Genomic DNA, 13,725 nt, shown 5'->3' on the forward strand with positions numbered 1-13,725 from the left:
AAAATGAATTCCTTAGAGGAGCGTGCATGCATCTGTGATCACCCATGGTTTTAGATGGAATTATACACTGTTTTATAAAAATCTAAAAATATTGTTTATATGTTTAAGCTTGTACATGATAGACAAATCTGGTTGAATGCAGCTGATGATATCCTGATCTTATTAAAGCTCCCCAAAATTCTCACACCGTTGTCTTCCCTGCCTATGTGCTGCAAAAGCATCTATAAGAGTCCCAGGAGAACTGTCTAAATATAGCCCCAAGGAAACTTTACCTTGGAGGTACCATTTTACCACTATACCTCCTCTGAAGAAGCAGGTCAGTTCCTGAAGCCACAAAAAAACATCCCAATTACAGAAGGCCAGTTTAAACTAGTTGTATGTTTTGGCAGCTCATCTTGGTAAACGCTTAGGCCTGTGTATCGATAGTTATAACCTAAGAACTTGCTGCTTACTTTGGCCACAATATATAGTGAAAGCATATGAATGTAAAGACGGTAAGAGTGCATTATTTAGGCTATTTGTTCAAAACGCCATGTTTCTAATCATGTCTAAGTGCAGAAGGTATGACCATCGACTGAAAGAGTAATCCACCCCCATGTTGACATCGAACGCTGTGTTTGCACAAGCCTGCATTATTGCTAGCTTTCTGTCAGATTCAGTTCGAAAGTGCAGCATTCACCGAGGCTCTGATTTCACTTAATGACAGGCGAACATGTTGAAGAGGGCAAAGCATGACAATGCATTTTTTATGAGTGCTATCTGCAGGTGCTCAGGCTTCCGACCCCTGCTGGTCTGCCTTTGGATAAAACATGACATTGAGCTTTAATTTGATGTTTTTGCTTTCTGTGGTATGGGTCTCAGTGCTCGGCCAACAGGCAATTTAGTGACGGCTGCTCAGGATATTGAAAGAGAAGGTAAAAATAAATTGGGGAAAAAAAACACATACAATTGCTAAAATGAAGCACTTTTATTGTTTAGGCAAAAGAACATGCATATACACAGAATATACAGTATCTCACAAAAGTGAGTGCACCCCTCACATTTCAGCAGTTATTTTAGTATCTTCTTAAGGGACAAAACTATAGAAATAAAACTTATATAATATATTTTAGAGTAGTCAATGTGCAGCAGTACAGATTTACTGTCCACTGAAAATAACTCAACGTACAGCCTTTATTGTCGGAATAACTGGCAACAAGGATAAGTACACCATAAGTAATAACATTGTGTAACCATGCAAAGCCACATGTCCAATTCATCATGTTCATGTTTTTGTCTGCGTGACCGGACTACGCACATTTGTGTATCTTGTATAAGTGCAGTTAAAATGTGGTGCTTTTTGAACAATTGGAACCTCATGGTAAAGACTCTCTGAGGATTTGAGATGGCTGAGGCTATAAGAAGTTAAGTAACACCCTGAAACTGAGTTAAAGTACAGTGGCCAGGGTCATACAGAGGTTTTCCAAGACGGGTTCCACTCAGAACAGACCTCACAAGGGTCTATCAAAAAGTTAAGTCTTCATGATGCAGGTGCAGAGGCTTTTTCAAAAAACAGATGCATAAATGCTGCAGAAAGGGAAGGTCCACTCGTCAGTGCTCAGACCATACGACACACATTGCAACAAGTTGGGTTTGCAGGACGTCATTAAGGAAGGAATCCTCTTCTGAAGCTGGATTACAAGAAAGCCCACACACAGTTTGTTGAAGATGACCTGTCCAAGAGCATAAATTACTGGAACCATGTCCTGTGGACTTAGCACTATTATTTATTAACGCATGATTTTCTGTTTGACCGTTTTTATTGAAAATATAAATAAATAAATATAAAAGGGGCGAATTAAAGCCTTTAGCTCAGCACACATTTATATATATATTTTTACACAGATATTAAGAAAAAAACACTAGCGAACAATACATTTTAATCACTAAACATTTGTTGCTTCAAGATGCTTCTGATGCTTCAAGTCTTAAATCAAGCACCAAAATCCACCAATGTACACATTCATTCCATAAACATAAACACATAAAGTTCCATTTGGTTTCCTAAAGATTTACGTAATTTAAAACATCATAATATTTAAAAGTTATTTATTTATTTTTTAATTTTTTTTTTTTTGCAAGAATATGTTGTCTTAATGGACTATCTTGGGTACAACAGATAAAAATGTGTGATTAAGTTGCGATTAATCACGAGTTAACTCATGGCGTTATACATACATATATACATACATACATACATACATACATACATACATACATACACACATTGGTAAAAAAGAAAATTAATAGTTAAGTGCAGTGAACGTTCCAATTCATCTCAAAGTTTCAGATGGTTTGTTGTCCACGCTCTGTAGCAGGCCACTCAAGATGTGCCACTTTAACCCATTTAAACCATATCTTTAAAATGCACTGGAGAATTGCCATACTGGAACTGGTTTGGTCTCCTACTTCAGCAAAATCCAAAAGCATACAAAGGTATCATGTACAATTTTGTGTGTTCAACTCTGTGTTGATAGTTTAGAGAAGAACTAAAAATGGCTGTAAAAGGTCCTTCTGGATTATCATGATTCCACAGCAAAATGCTTGCGCTAGATTGGCTGTTACTTCCTTACTGTCAAGGATAAAGATCAACCAGTCTGATCTTTTCTCTGTGTGCTTTCCCCAGACATAACGGCAAAAGAGTTCATGGAGCGGCGAGGAGGTCTACAGAGCAGATACGAGTTGTTAGGAGACTTCCTAGCCGAGATGTTGTCTGTCAGTGCAGACGATGTTAATATCTTCAGCCTTGTAGAAGTGCGAGACAGGACCCTGGACGTACGCTTCTCGGTGCACACTACACCCTTCCAGCGTGCCGAGAGACTTCACGGATACCTCGCAGCTCATAAACAGAAGGTAAGGTTTCTGTCTCGGTTTCATGTACGATTACATACAGATATAGAGGAGGAAGCTGGAATATCTCTCCGGGTAGAGCATGTTTTATTATCCTGGACTCGCAATGCACAGTGCAATAAACAATAGGCCGGCGTTGTCTTCTTTTCTTTCAGATCTGAAATAATTGTGTTGGTTTCTACTTGGTTGTATCTTGTTATTCTTTTGTGCGCTCTATGAACATGATAATTAGCTGCCGTCGCCATTGGCAAGTTGTAGGCTAGCTTTGCGTGTGAACGTTTAGAACTTCTGTCTCAATTACATAAGCTTGGCACCTTTGCTCGCACGTTCACCTGTAGATCGCGGGTCTGCAAGATGAGCAACGTTCCCTCAAGCACACTTGAAAAGACTCGAGACGTGTTCTTTACTTCGGCTTAATTGCTTAGATTAAAAGCCCTTTTGGGATCGTTGTGCCATTGGCTAACAATTTCTTTCCCGTGAAATAAGTGATGATCTCCTGCCTGTCTTCGGCAAATATAAAGCGATTTAAAGCACAGAGAAGCAGAGGAAGACTTCAGGTGTGATTTTCGAGCAGCCTGCAGCAATTTATTTGAATGCGGTCGCCCTCGGAGGACAGACGTTTATCAGAATGAGAGAGGAAGCATAAAGCCAAGAGTGAGCTATATTGCCATAGAGAGAGAGAAAGAAAGAAGGGAGGGAATGAAAAGAAGGGGGAAAGTAGAAACGAAGCACGGGTTATCAGTGTTCGGCATTCTAATTGCAGGAAATACTACACAAAAGACCCCGTTTCTTATTCTTTGACTTGTTTGATCCCTTATTCTCATGCCTCTGCTAGTTCTGGCTTTCATTACTCAGATCCAAAAGTTTGGGCAGAAGAAAATGAATTGTTACTTGCCGCATCTCATTAATATAGAAAACCTCCTTTGTTCTACCTGAAGTTATTGGGGATACTACGGAATAGATAACTAGGATAATAAAAATGGTGCTGCATGGACTCTATACTAGCTTTACTATCAAACAACAATCAATAAATAACAAATTTGGCATCCATCATGGCTGTGTGACCTATCAGGGTGAATAAGTAAAAGGGAGACAATTTGGAGTGTTTCCAAATTGTCTTCTTGAATCGTCTTGAGCTCCAAGAATTTACCTCTTTGGACCTTTCTATTTCTTGAATACATTCAGACGTGAGCATCTCAGGATTTTCCTGCGGCCCACTGGGATAAAGGAAGCAGATTGACGGGAATGCTGCTTACTCCCCAGGGTTTGTCTTTCTATCCTGTCCTCTTTAAACATCCATCCCCCTGTCGAAAGATATGCTCAGAATAACTTTGATTATCAGCGTCAACGCACGTGCACACTGACATTTCAAAAGACAAAGAAAACCCCTGTCTGTCCCTAATGTACTCGAGGGTTCCTCTTGTATTCGTTCAGTTCACAAGCTGATATATGGATGTATGATCTGAGGGAATTGGGGATTTAGAGATTTTTCTGATAAAAAAAATAATACCGTTGCAAGCTGCTCACGGGGTGACATTTCATAACACTGGTTTTGATGTGAAGCCCTGCAACTTGTGGATTAATCCAAGTGGCAGGTCACAACACATTCAAAAACGATCTAAGGTCTTGTCACAAAAAAAAAAAATAATAATCTTAACTACGTACAAAGAGACACAACAGACAATGCTAGCTGACTAAACAAATACTTATAAAAACATTTTCGGAGAAAGTTTTAATGAGTGTTGTTCTCCAATTTTACATTTGAACAATGCAATATTGTCCGAATGCAACTTTAGTGAAATCCTGGATCTAACTTTGGATCCAGTTGCCAGAGTAAGTTTTAAGAAACACTGGCAAAAAAAAAAGCAGCGTGAGATGCCATGGGGATGAAACTTTTAAAGGAACCATACTGAAAAAGGGAAACCCATACTGTTCTGGGTGACAGTTGGATAATACATAGATAAAAAAAACTTTTATATATGACATCATGAAATCATGTATATATACATACACTGTCCAGACATAACATTATAACCACCTGTAATCATTTTCATATGGTCCCTATTTTGCTGTAAAAACAGTTCTGACCCGTCAAGCATTAAGAGCATTAACCTTTTCAGCAATTTAAACGACTTCACCGGCTGTTCCTTCCTTGGAGCACTTTTAATAGATCCTGACCACTGCAGACCAGGAACATCTCACAAGAGCTGCGGTTTTGGAGATGCTCTGACCCAGTCGTCTAGACGTCACAATTCGGCCCTTGTCAAACTCGCTCACATTCTTATGCTTCCCCATTTTTCCTGCTTCTGACACGTCAACTTTGAACACAAAATGTTTACTTGCTGCCTAATAAATCCATGAACAGGTGCCATGGTGAAGAGTTAATCAGTGTTATTCACTTCACCAGTCAAAATGTTAAATTGTCCTAATGTTTTGCTGAGTCTTTGTGTGTACAGTATCTAACAAAAGTTAGTACACCCCTCATATTTTCAGCAACCAGTTCAGTAATGATGTTGAAATGATATAGAAGGTCATAACCATATAGTTTGAAGCCATGTGGGTGAACATCATGGGAGTCTTTGAGCCTTTATAATTCTTTAAAAAATGCTGGTCTTTAGTACCAAAGTTTGTTAGCTGTTTTTGGGGTAGTCTCTGAGATGGCTAGGGTTATTTATTTATTTATTTTTATAAGAGTTCCAATAGAAAGCATCTAGGTCACAACATTGAGTTGGAAGGTGAGTCACAAGTATAGAACATACCAGTAGGTAGAGGAGCAGAGCATACTGCATACCTGTGTGATTCATGAGGGTGAATCATGCAGGTTCACCAGATGAGAAGAGTAGTAGTGTGTCAGGATTTGGCAGAGGGAGAGGACAGATCATTAATTATGCTCTTATCCAATGGATTAAGAGGGTCTAAGTTGTAATCATACAGTAGCACATGCAGGGAAAGCTGGGAGATAACACAGGCATAAGAGCACTCTAAAACATGTTCAGCTGCTCACACACATCACCAGCATTACAAAATCACTTTACCACTGTCCCCAGATCTGAACCTTTACCTCCAATTTAATTTAACCAACAGGATTGCAGTTTACACTCAAAAATGAGAGTGTGGGGGGAAAAAAGCTCAATCCCATATAGTAGATTTCATTATTCTGTGTAATATAAAATTACCTGCATCTTTTGATCAAAACTGACATGTCGGATCATAAAAGACCAAATGTCTCCTCAGGTACTATTAGATATTGTGATTTTGCTTGAGCCCTAAAAGAAATACTGTCAAGTTGTTATTCAGAATTTGAATGGTTTCTTAGTCAAATAGTTATTTTAAATGCTGGGTGCCAGACAGGGATTCTATCATTCGAAATAAACGTTTTGTGTGCGAATTTGTCTATTTTTCCAGTAACGCGGTAAAATGATGAAGGTTACATGGAATACTATTAATAGCGTCATGAACCTTTTACCCGACTAAGAGGATTTGTTTCACACAGCTCAGAAAAAAATATTCTCTATACAACCAGACTCAGGAAATGAAGTTCCCTCAATGTATTTACAACATACATATATGGAATCATTTTTCATTTTGGAGGTAACCAGCCTTTAGAAAGTTGGAGCTTCACTTCTAGCCGAGTTACATAAAAAAAAAGGAAGATTTTCAGTTTGAATGTGTCTGTTCTCAAACCTGTTTATACTTTGGTAGATAATGTCAAAATATGAGTATGTGAACTGTTTTCCCACAGACAGACAGACAGACAGACAGACAGACAGGCAGGCAGGCAGGCAGGCAGGCAGGCAGGCAGGCAGGCAGGCAGGCAGGCAGGCAGGCAGATAGATAGATAGATAGATAGATAGATAGATAGATAGATAGATAGATAGATAGATAGATAGATGAATAGATAGATAGATAGATAGATAGATAGATAGATAGATAGATGAATAGATAGATAGATAGATAGATAGATAGATAGATGAATAGATAGATAGATAGATAGATAGATAGATAGATAGATAGATAGATAGATAGATAGATAGTTAGTGGACGGACAGACAAAGAGTGAAAGTGCTTTATATTAATAATGTGCAAAGTGTTTCAGTTAACCTTTACTAATCTTCAGAAATGTGTGTTCACATAATACACATAATAGCAAAGGCAAAAAAACTATATACACAGTTAGTCACAGCCAGCATGGTTACTTACACCCTTAGTTGTAGTAGTAATCTGGTTATTTTGTTATATTTTTTAAGTGAAACCAGCAGATTTTCCGGAAATCTTGCAGAACTTCAGAATAGGCTACTGCTGATGTGTAAATACTAATTAGTGAGGAGGAAAAAAAATTGTCGCTATGTTGATTATATAAATAAATAAAACTGCAACAGCTGCCCCTACAGGCCGAGCTAATTTTGAATGTAACTAACACTACATCGTGTTGAATTTCCCAGGGTGACCACGCTACCTGCATTAAAAAGAGTGCGAAGACGTGATTTGAGACAGCTTGAGAACACGACTTGTTCATTACAGCGAGAAGCTTTTTTATCTGTTGCATGCAGGCGTTGGAGCATGAAATGAGGTGCGAAATGTTTTTTTTTTTTTTTTTTTTTGTAGGTAAAACAGATTTTAACGTCTTCATGTGGGTATAACAGCGTTGCAGCTCGTCAGATTTCAGGTCTGCTGATTCCAAAGCTGCGCAGAACGTTAGCAGCTGCAGTAATTATGCGGCAAGTGAACAATTGGAGTATTTTGTGTTGCCCCTTTCGTTCAGGTTGATTTGAAAGATGAGGCCACGCTCTCACAAATATGCACCAATCCGTTGTTGTTGTTGTTGTTGTTGTTGTTATGTTTCTTCGTTTTTTTTTTTCTTTCCAAGATGCATGCTTTGAGGACCTGAGCAGTTGTTGTGATTATAAGTATTGTCATGCTGAATGTCACACCTGTTGCTCATTATGAGAAGTTCAGAAAGAGCATGCAAGCACTGACAACCGAGAGAGAAAAGCACAGCGGTGTGTGTAATTGTTACTGAGAGTATGATGTTCTCATCTCCGAGTCCCTGGCAGAGCATAGCCTCCTTTGTCTCTCTCTCCCTCTCTCCCTCTCTCTCACCCTGTCTAACACTCTTTTTCTCAGTCATTTTCATTTCCAGGAGAAACTACCCTATAAGAACACGATTGGTCTGAAAAAAGTTCAGATATGTGAAACAAAACCTGATCGAGTCTGTAAAACACCTGCTTTAATTGATGGTGTCTTAGTGTTTGTAGCATTTGAAACCCGGATGCGTTTTCGTCTGTAGTGTGCTTTGTTTGGTCACCAAAATCTCACTCTGGTAAAAGCAATGTGGTCTGATTGTAGTGAGATTGCAGTATGGTTTTGATTGGAGTGGGGAAGTGATTCAATCCTCAATCAATCAGACTGCACAAAGAGAAAGCTAACGTGCCACGTGTTTTGGATCGCACGTGTCTTTTTTTTTTTTTGTTGTTGTTGATGTGAGCTGCTAAATTAAGGCGAATGAGAGAGCTGTATTTCTGCAGAAAAGTGATGATCTGAATGCAAGTATAATTTTAGCCATACAAGACCATTTAAACTATATGCCAAACTACACAAACAATAATTTTTGTCCGATTCGGACAAATAGGTGTGAAGGTAACTGTGTGGAATATCTATCTGTCTATCTGTCTATCTATCTATCTGTCTGCCTGTCTGCCTGTCTGCCTGTCTGTCTGTCTGTCTGTCTGTCTGTCTACAAGGTGGCATTAAAAATGTTTTGAGACTCGCTCTGTTTATATGAAAGCACTTTATTTATCTACGTTTAAACACTATCACCTTCAAAATGGTCCCCCTGCCACAGCTATACAGCGCTCCGAGAGTTCCTGCCACTTCTGAAATGTGTCCTGGAAGTCTTCTTTTCTAAGCGTGTCAAGCACGTTCTGTGATTCGCGCTGGGTCTCCGCAATGGTGTCAATACGGCAATACGAAAAGGGGGGCAAAGTCCGCAGGAGCCAAATCTGGGGAGCAGGGTGGGTGCGGAAAGGAGATCATGTGGATTGTTGTCCGACGATCATCATGCACAAGTTGCCGAATGATTTAGGGGATTGAGCTTTTTGAAGGTCCTCCTAATCTTTCGACATCTTCTTTATGAGCTTTCTGCTTATAAAGCCACTCAAATCGCCTCAGATGACTCATCGTAGCATCGCTGTATGCCAATCTTATGTCGTGTCAAACAGATTTGCCCAGTTTCATGCAGAATTTCACGTTTGCTCTTTCTTCTAATTTGCTGTTCATGATGAAATCACAGACATGGTAATGCACGAGGTCAGAATAGCAGCAGTTAGCACCATTAGCTTTGAAACTTTTGATAACCTCCACTCTTCTGAGATGTTCTAATATATTTTGGAGTGTGGGTTGGAACACTCACACCAGTCAAGATCTTCCACTCCAACCCATAAAAACCATAGAGCTGGCTTTGTGCACAAGGGTAGTGTCATGCTGGAACAGGTATGGGTCTCCTTGTTTAAGTGAAGGGAATTTAATGCTACTGCATCCAAAGACATCCAATACAACTGTGTTTCCAACTTTGTGGTAACAGTTTGTAGAAGAGCCACATATGGCTGGAAAAGTCAGGAACTGTAAAGGTGTGATGTGGTAGTGCAGTGGGGTGTCAACATTTTTGATGCACAAGCAGACTTGAAAGTGAAATTGTAACAATCAGCTGAAAAGTGAAAAGTATTGAAGTAACAGTGCTTATAAGAATAAATAGTGGAAGGGGTTGGAAGAATTGAAGTTCAGATATGGCTCAGTATGAAGAAGTTGGTACAAAAATTCCTGTATGACTCTTTTTTACTTGGAATGTGGTGCAATTAAGCTGATGAATATTCTGCCAAAGGAGTGCTGTTTGTCAAAAATGGCTGTAAGTTCATCAGAATCAGAATATTGTACTTTATTGATCCCACAAAGAAAGTGTTGGGTTTTAGTTGCACACAGCGATATGTAAGTAAAATAAAAGATAAGAAATGTAAATTAAAATATACATATTAAGTAATACATTAAGATTAGATGCTGTGCAATCAATGAAATTCCCATCATATTGAGATATAATGTATGAAATTTGTAGCAGAAGTGAAACAGATGGACAAAAAGTCAGACTACAATTTCTAAGTGTCTTAGCCTTTTTAAACATCTGAATAGTTGAGGCTTAAGGGTCTAGAACTTGCTGCTTGGTGGGGCTGGGATTTAAACTCATGGCTTTCTAATCTAAATCCAATGTCTTTACCACTAAGCGACCACTTCCTCAATGCCACAGAACAACCATTATACTGTTTTCCTTGTCAATTGTACGTATTGTAGGATCAATTCCTCTGGGTTTCACATAAGGCAGTGTTTGGACAATTAACTCTGAGAAAGAAGCAGACTTGTACTACAAATACAGTCATTTGAAGACAGACTGGAGGATAGAGAGAGACAGCGATAGAAAGAAAGGGAGAGAAAGAAAAATGAGCAAGAGCCAGCTAGCATGATTGGATTTTCCGTCAACTAGCTATGGGCTGTGTGCGGATCCCTGGCTCCCACGTGTGGGCTTCTGTTACTCTGTCTCGTCTAGCGATATGAAGCCAGGGCTGATCGGATGTCTCTGAGCTCTGATGAAATAAGACCTCTTTTTTTTTTTACGGTGGTTAACCTCACAGGTAATGCATGCAAATCAGCTTCTTAGCAAGCATTAGCACATGAAAGTGGCAGTTAGAGGCCTTGGTGCCCTGTGACGGCCACACTTTGTATGGTAAATAGAAACGCCTCTGGGTCCCAGGAGGGATGGCGGAGCGACGGCGAGAGAGAGTGTTTAGCCAGTGGTGTTATTGAACATTTTAACCTTTGCTGTCCGCTCAAGGAGGAACTGGACACATTGCTCTCAGATCAATTGCAAATTAGACGGGGGGATTTACTGAGGAGGGAATGAAACACGACGGGGGCATGCTACACCAGGAAAATAATCATCATGTGGGGTGATGGATCACCCTGAATTTGATAATTCACTCAAACAAGCATGTTTATAAAGCCTGTCTTCTGCCTCGCAGCCAGAGGGATCGTCAGATTTGCAGTTAGAGACAATCGATCAACATGTTCTTACCAATCAGATTCACAAATGCAGCAGTGCGCTAATATAAGAAGGGCTTCTATAAGAATTGTACGACGAGACACTTTGCTCTTTGTCCGTGCTTGAATTTATAGAGCTTTAAAGTACTTCAGCCACATCATCAGTACAAATAAGGGGTATGAACTAACCGAAGAGTGACCACATAACCACATTCCCAATAAATATTAGATACATAATTCATGACACCACAGTGGCACAACAGTTATTTTTAGCTTCCAGCCTCAGGGTTTGATCCTGAGATCAGGTTATTGTCTCTGTAGAGTTTCACATGTTCTCCCCTCCATTTATTTTTTTATATACGGTATATCATGCTAGGTTTAAAAAAATTTATTGTACGCGCCAGGATAAAATTTTAACACACAAGCAAAGTAAAGATTTTAAAAGTATTCACTATATTGAAAAAGTATTAGGACACCTGGCTTTTTCAGCCATATTTACAGCATTTAGCACAAGACGTACAAAAGTGCTTTCAAGTCTTTATCAAAGAATACATTAGCGCAGGTTCACGAAGATTCAGATTCAGGATACCATCAACCTAAATAAAAGATTTTTAAAATCCTAACAAAGTTTTGGTCCCCTGGTGGTCTAGTGGTTAGGATGCGGCTCTCACCGCTGTGGCCCGGGTTCGATCCCCGGTCAGGGAACCAACCCCAGCCACTCTTAGTGCCGGTCCCAAGCCCGGATAAATTGCGTTAGAAAGGGCATCCAGCGTAAAAACGTGCCAAATCAAACATGCGGATGATCCACTGTGGCGAGCCCTGATGGGAGAGGCCGAAAAAAAAAAAAAAGAAAAACAAACAGGCAAAACAAAGTGCTTGTGTAAGTGTTTCAGGAACAGGGAAAAACTGTCTTGAAGATAGACAGTGACTTAGCAGGGGGTAATTTTATTCCACCACCTCAGTGCCAGAACAGAAAAGATTCTTCATGTATACCTATACCTCCCTTTTACCCTGAGAGACATTGGGACCAGTTGAGCAATGCTCGGAGATTTGAAGGAGTGTGGTGATAAGAGCTTGTAGGTTAAAGGGTGCTGGCCCATTTTGTGTTTTTTGTTCAATCCTCAGTTTTTTTGTTTTTTTTTATCTGATCACAGCCATTTACGATGCTGACTCAAACAGTTCCCACAACCTTGGAGGCAGACAATTGTGTCAATGTTTTTGGATGCGGAGGCATTAAATGTTTCCTTCACTTAAACTAAGAGACTCAAACCTGTTCCAGCAAGACAGTGCCCCTGTGCACAAAACCAGATCCACATGCCACCTCACCTTTCATCAGTACCTGACCTCAGTTATGCTCTTGTGGCTTCTGAATGAACACAAATCTCTGCAACCACATACCAGAACAGTGGAGGTTTTTATAGTGTAAATAAGGACTGTGTGTGGAATGGGATGTCCAAAAATCACATCAAAATTTTACAATCAGGTTTCCACATTTTTTTTCCATATAGTGTATGTTTACAGACCAGCAAACCGGTGTTTTTATTGATATTTTGATTAAAAACTTTCTTAGAAGTTTTCCATTTATTTGCAGTAACACACTTAAACACTAATGTATTATATAGAAATGTTCATGTACCCTGGTGATAAATTGAGAAGGTTAAAATTATACACAAAATGTAATTTAATACACATAATTCAGTCAATTAAGGCTTGAAGATTCGAGGCTGTAATCAAGTTATAAATGAGGTACAAACTTCACAAACAAATGAGGGCAATGTTGTGCAGTTACTTCTGTAGACATAAAGTCAAATATTTTAGTTTTGTTGTGTTAAAGATTATAAATCGGTTAATTGTTCAATGGAGTGTTACTGCCGAATAATAAGAAGAAGAGGAAGATGAAGAAGATGAAGAAGAAACAAATAACAGCAAAGTAGTAATACAGATAGATAGATAGATAGATAGATAGATAGATAGATAGATAGATAGATAGATAGATAGATAGATAGATAGATAGATAGATAGATAGATAGATGGATGGATGGATCGATAGATCTTTTTTTTCATAATTACATAAACTTGTTAATAGTGGAAACTCACATTTGTCTTCAACCAGAAAGTAATTTTGACAAAATGAATGTATATAAAATGCTGCATATTTTATTACTGAATTTATTACAGAAAAGAGAGAGAGAGAGAGAGAGAGAGAGATCTAGAAAGCCATCCTGCGAAACGTGTATACACAGTGACAGTGTGTCATCTCACTCCAGGCAAAGTGCGCTGTATTACGTCTGTGTGGTGCCTCAATGCCTGGATTCAGTGCCACAGCGAAGCAGACCACTTTCATTAATCAGCTATTTGAGCTCTAATCTAGCAGGTCCTCTCAGCAGCCACACCATGACGTTAGCTCGACCTGTCACAGCTCTTCCAAATATCATTAAAGCAAATGGATTTCCTCTGAGGAGGAGTGAGGAGTTACATATCCAGTTCCATTTAGCGCGAAGGCAACAGTCTCATCTTTCACACACTCTCTCTTCCTTGTATATCCTTTGCCCTCTGTGACTACACTTTATCCATACCTTTCCACTCTGTCTGGATGAAAGCCGTTCAATCACGGGACAATACACACTCTGTAGCAAGCTGTTAAAAAGCTGCTGTTGAGACGCAGAGCGCGGGTTACGCTCTTGTTGTTTTGTGTGCTTTCAGTAAAAGTGCAGGGTGGAATAAGCCTTCGGGTGGTGGCGGTGGCAGGAGCCA

General features: G+C 39.4%; 1 protein-coding gene across 1 annotated transcript in view; it reads left to right on the forward strand.

Annotated features, from left to right (window-relative positions):
- The window catches only part of si:ch211-186j3.6 (neural-cadherin), a 285,200-nt gene that overhangs the window by 167,177 nt on the left and 104,298 nt on the right, over positions 1-13,725 (forward strand). The window contains exon 21 of the mRNA XM_046840706.1: positions 2,666-2,892. Coding sequence (XP_046696662.1) covers positions 2,666-2,892 — 227 coding nt within the window. The remainder of the gene's footprint in view (positions 1-2,665; positions 2,893-13,725) is intronic.

Source organism: Silurus meridionalis, chromosome 26 (genome assembly GCF_014805685.1).
Source record: "Silurus meridionalis isolate SWU-2019-XX chromosome 26, ASM1480568v1, whole genome shotgun sequence".
Lineage (NCBI taxonomy): Eukaryota > Metazoa > Chordata > Actinopteri > Siluriformes > Siluridae > Silurus > Silurus meridionalis.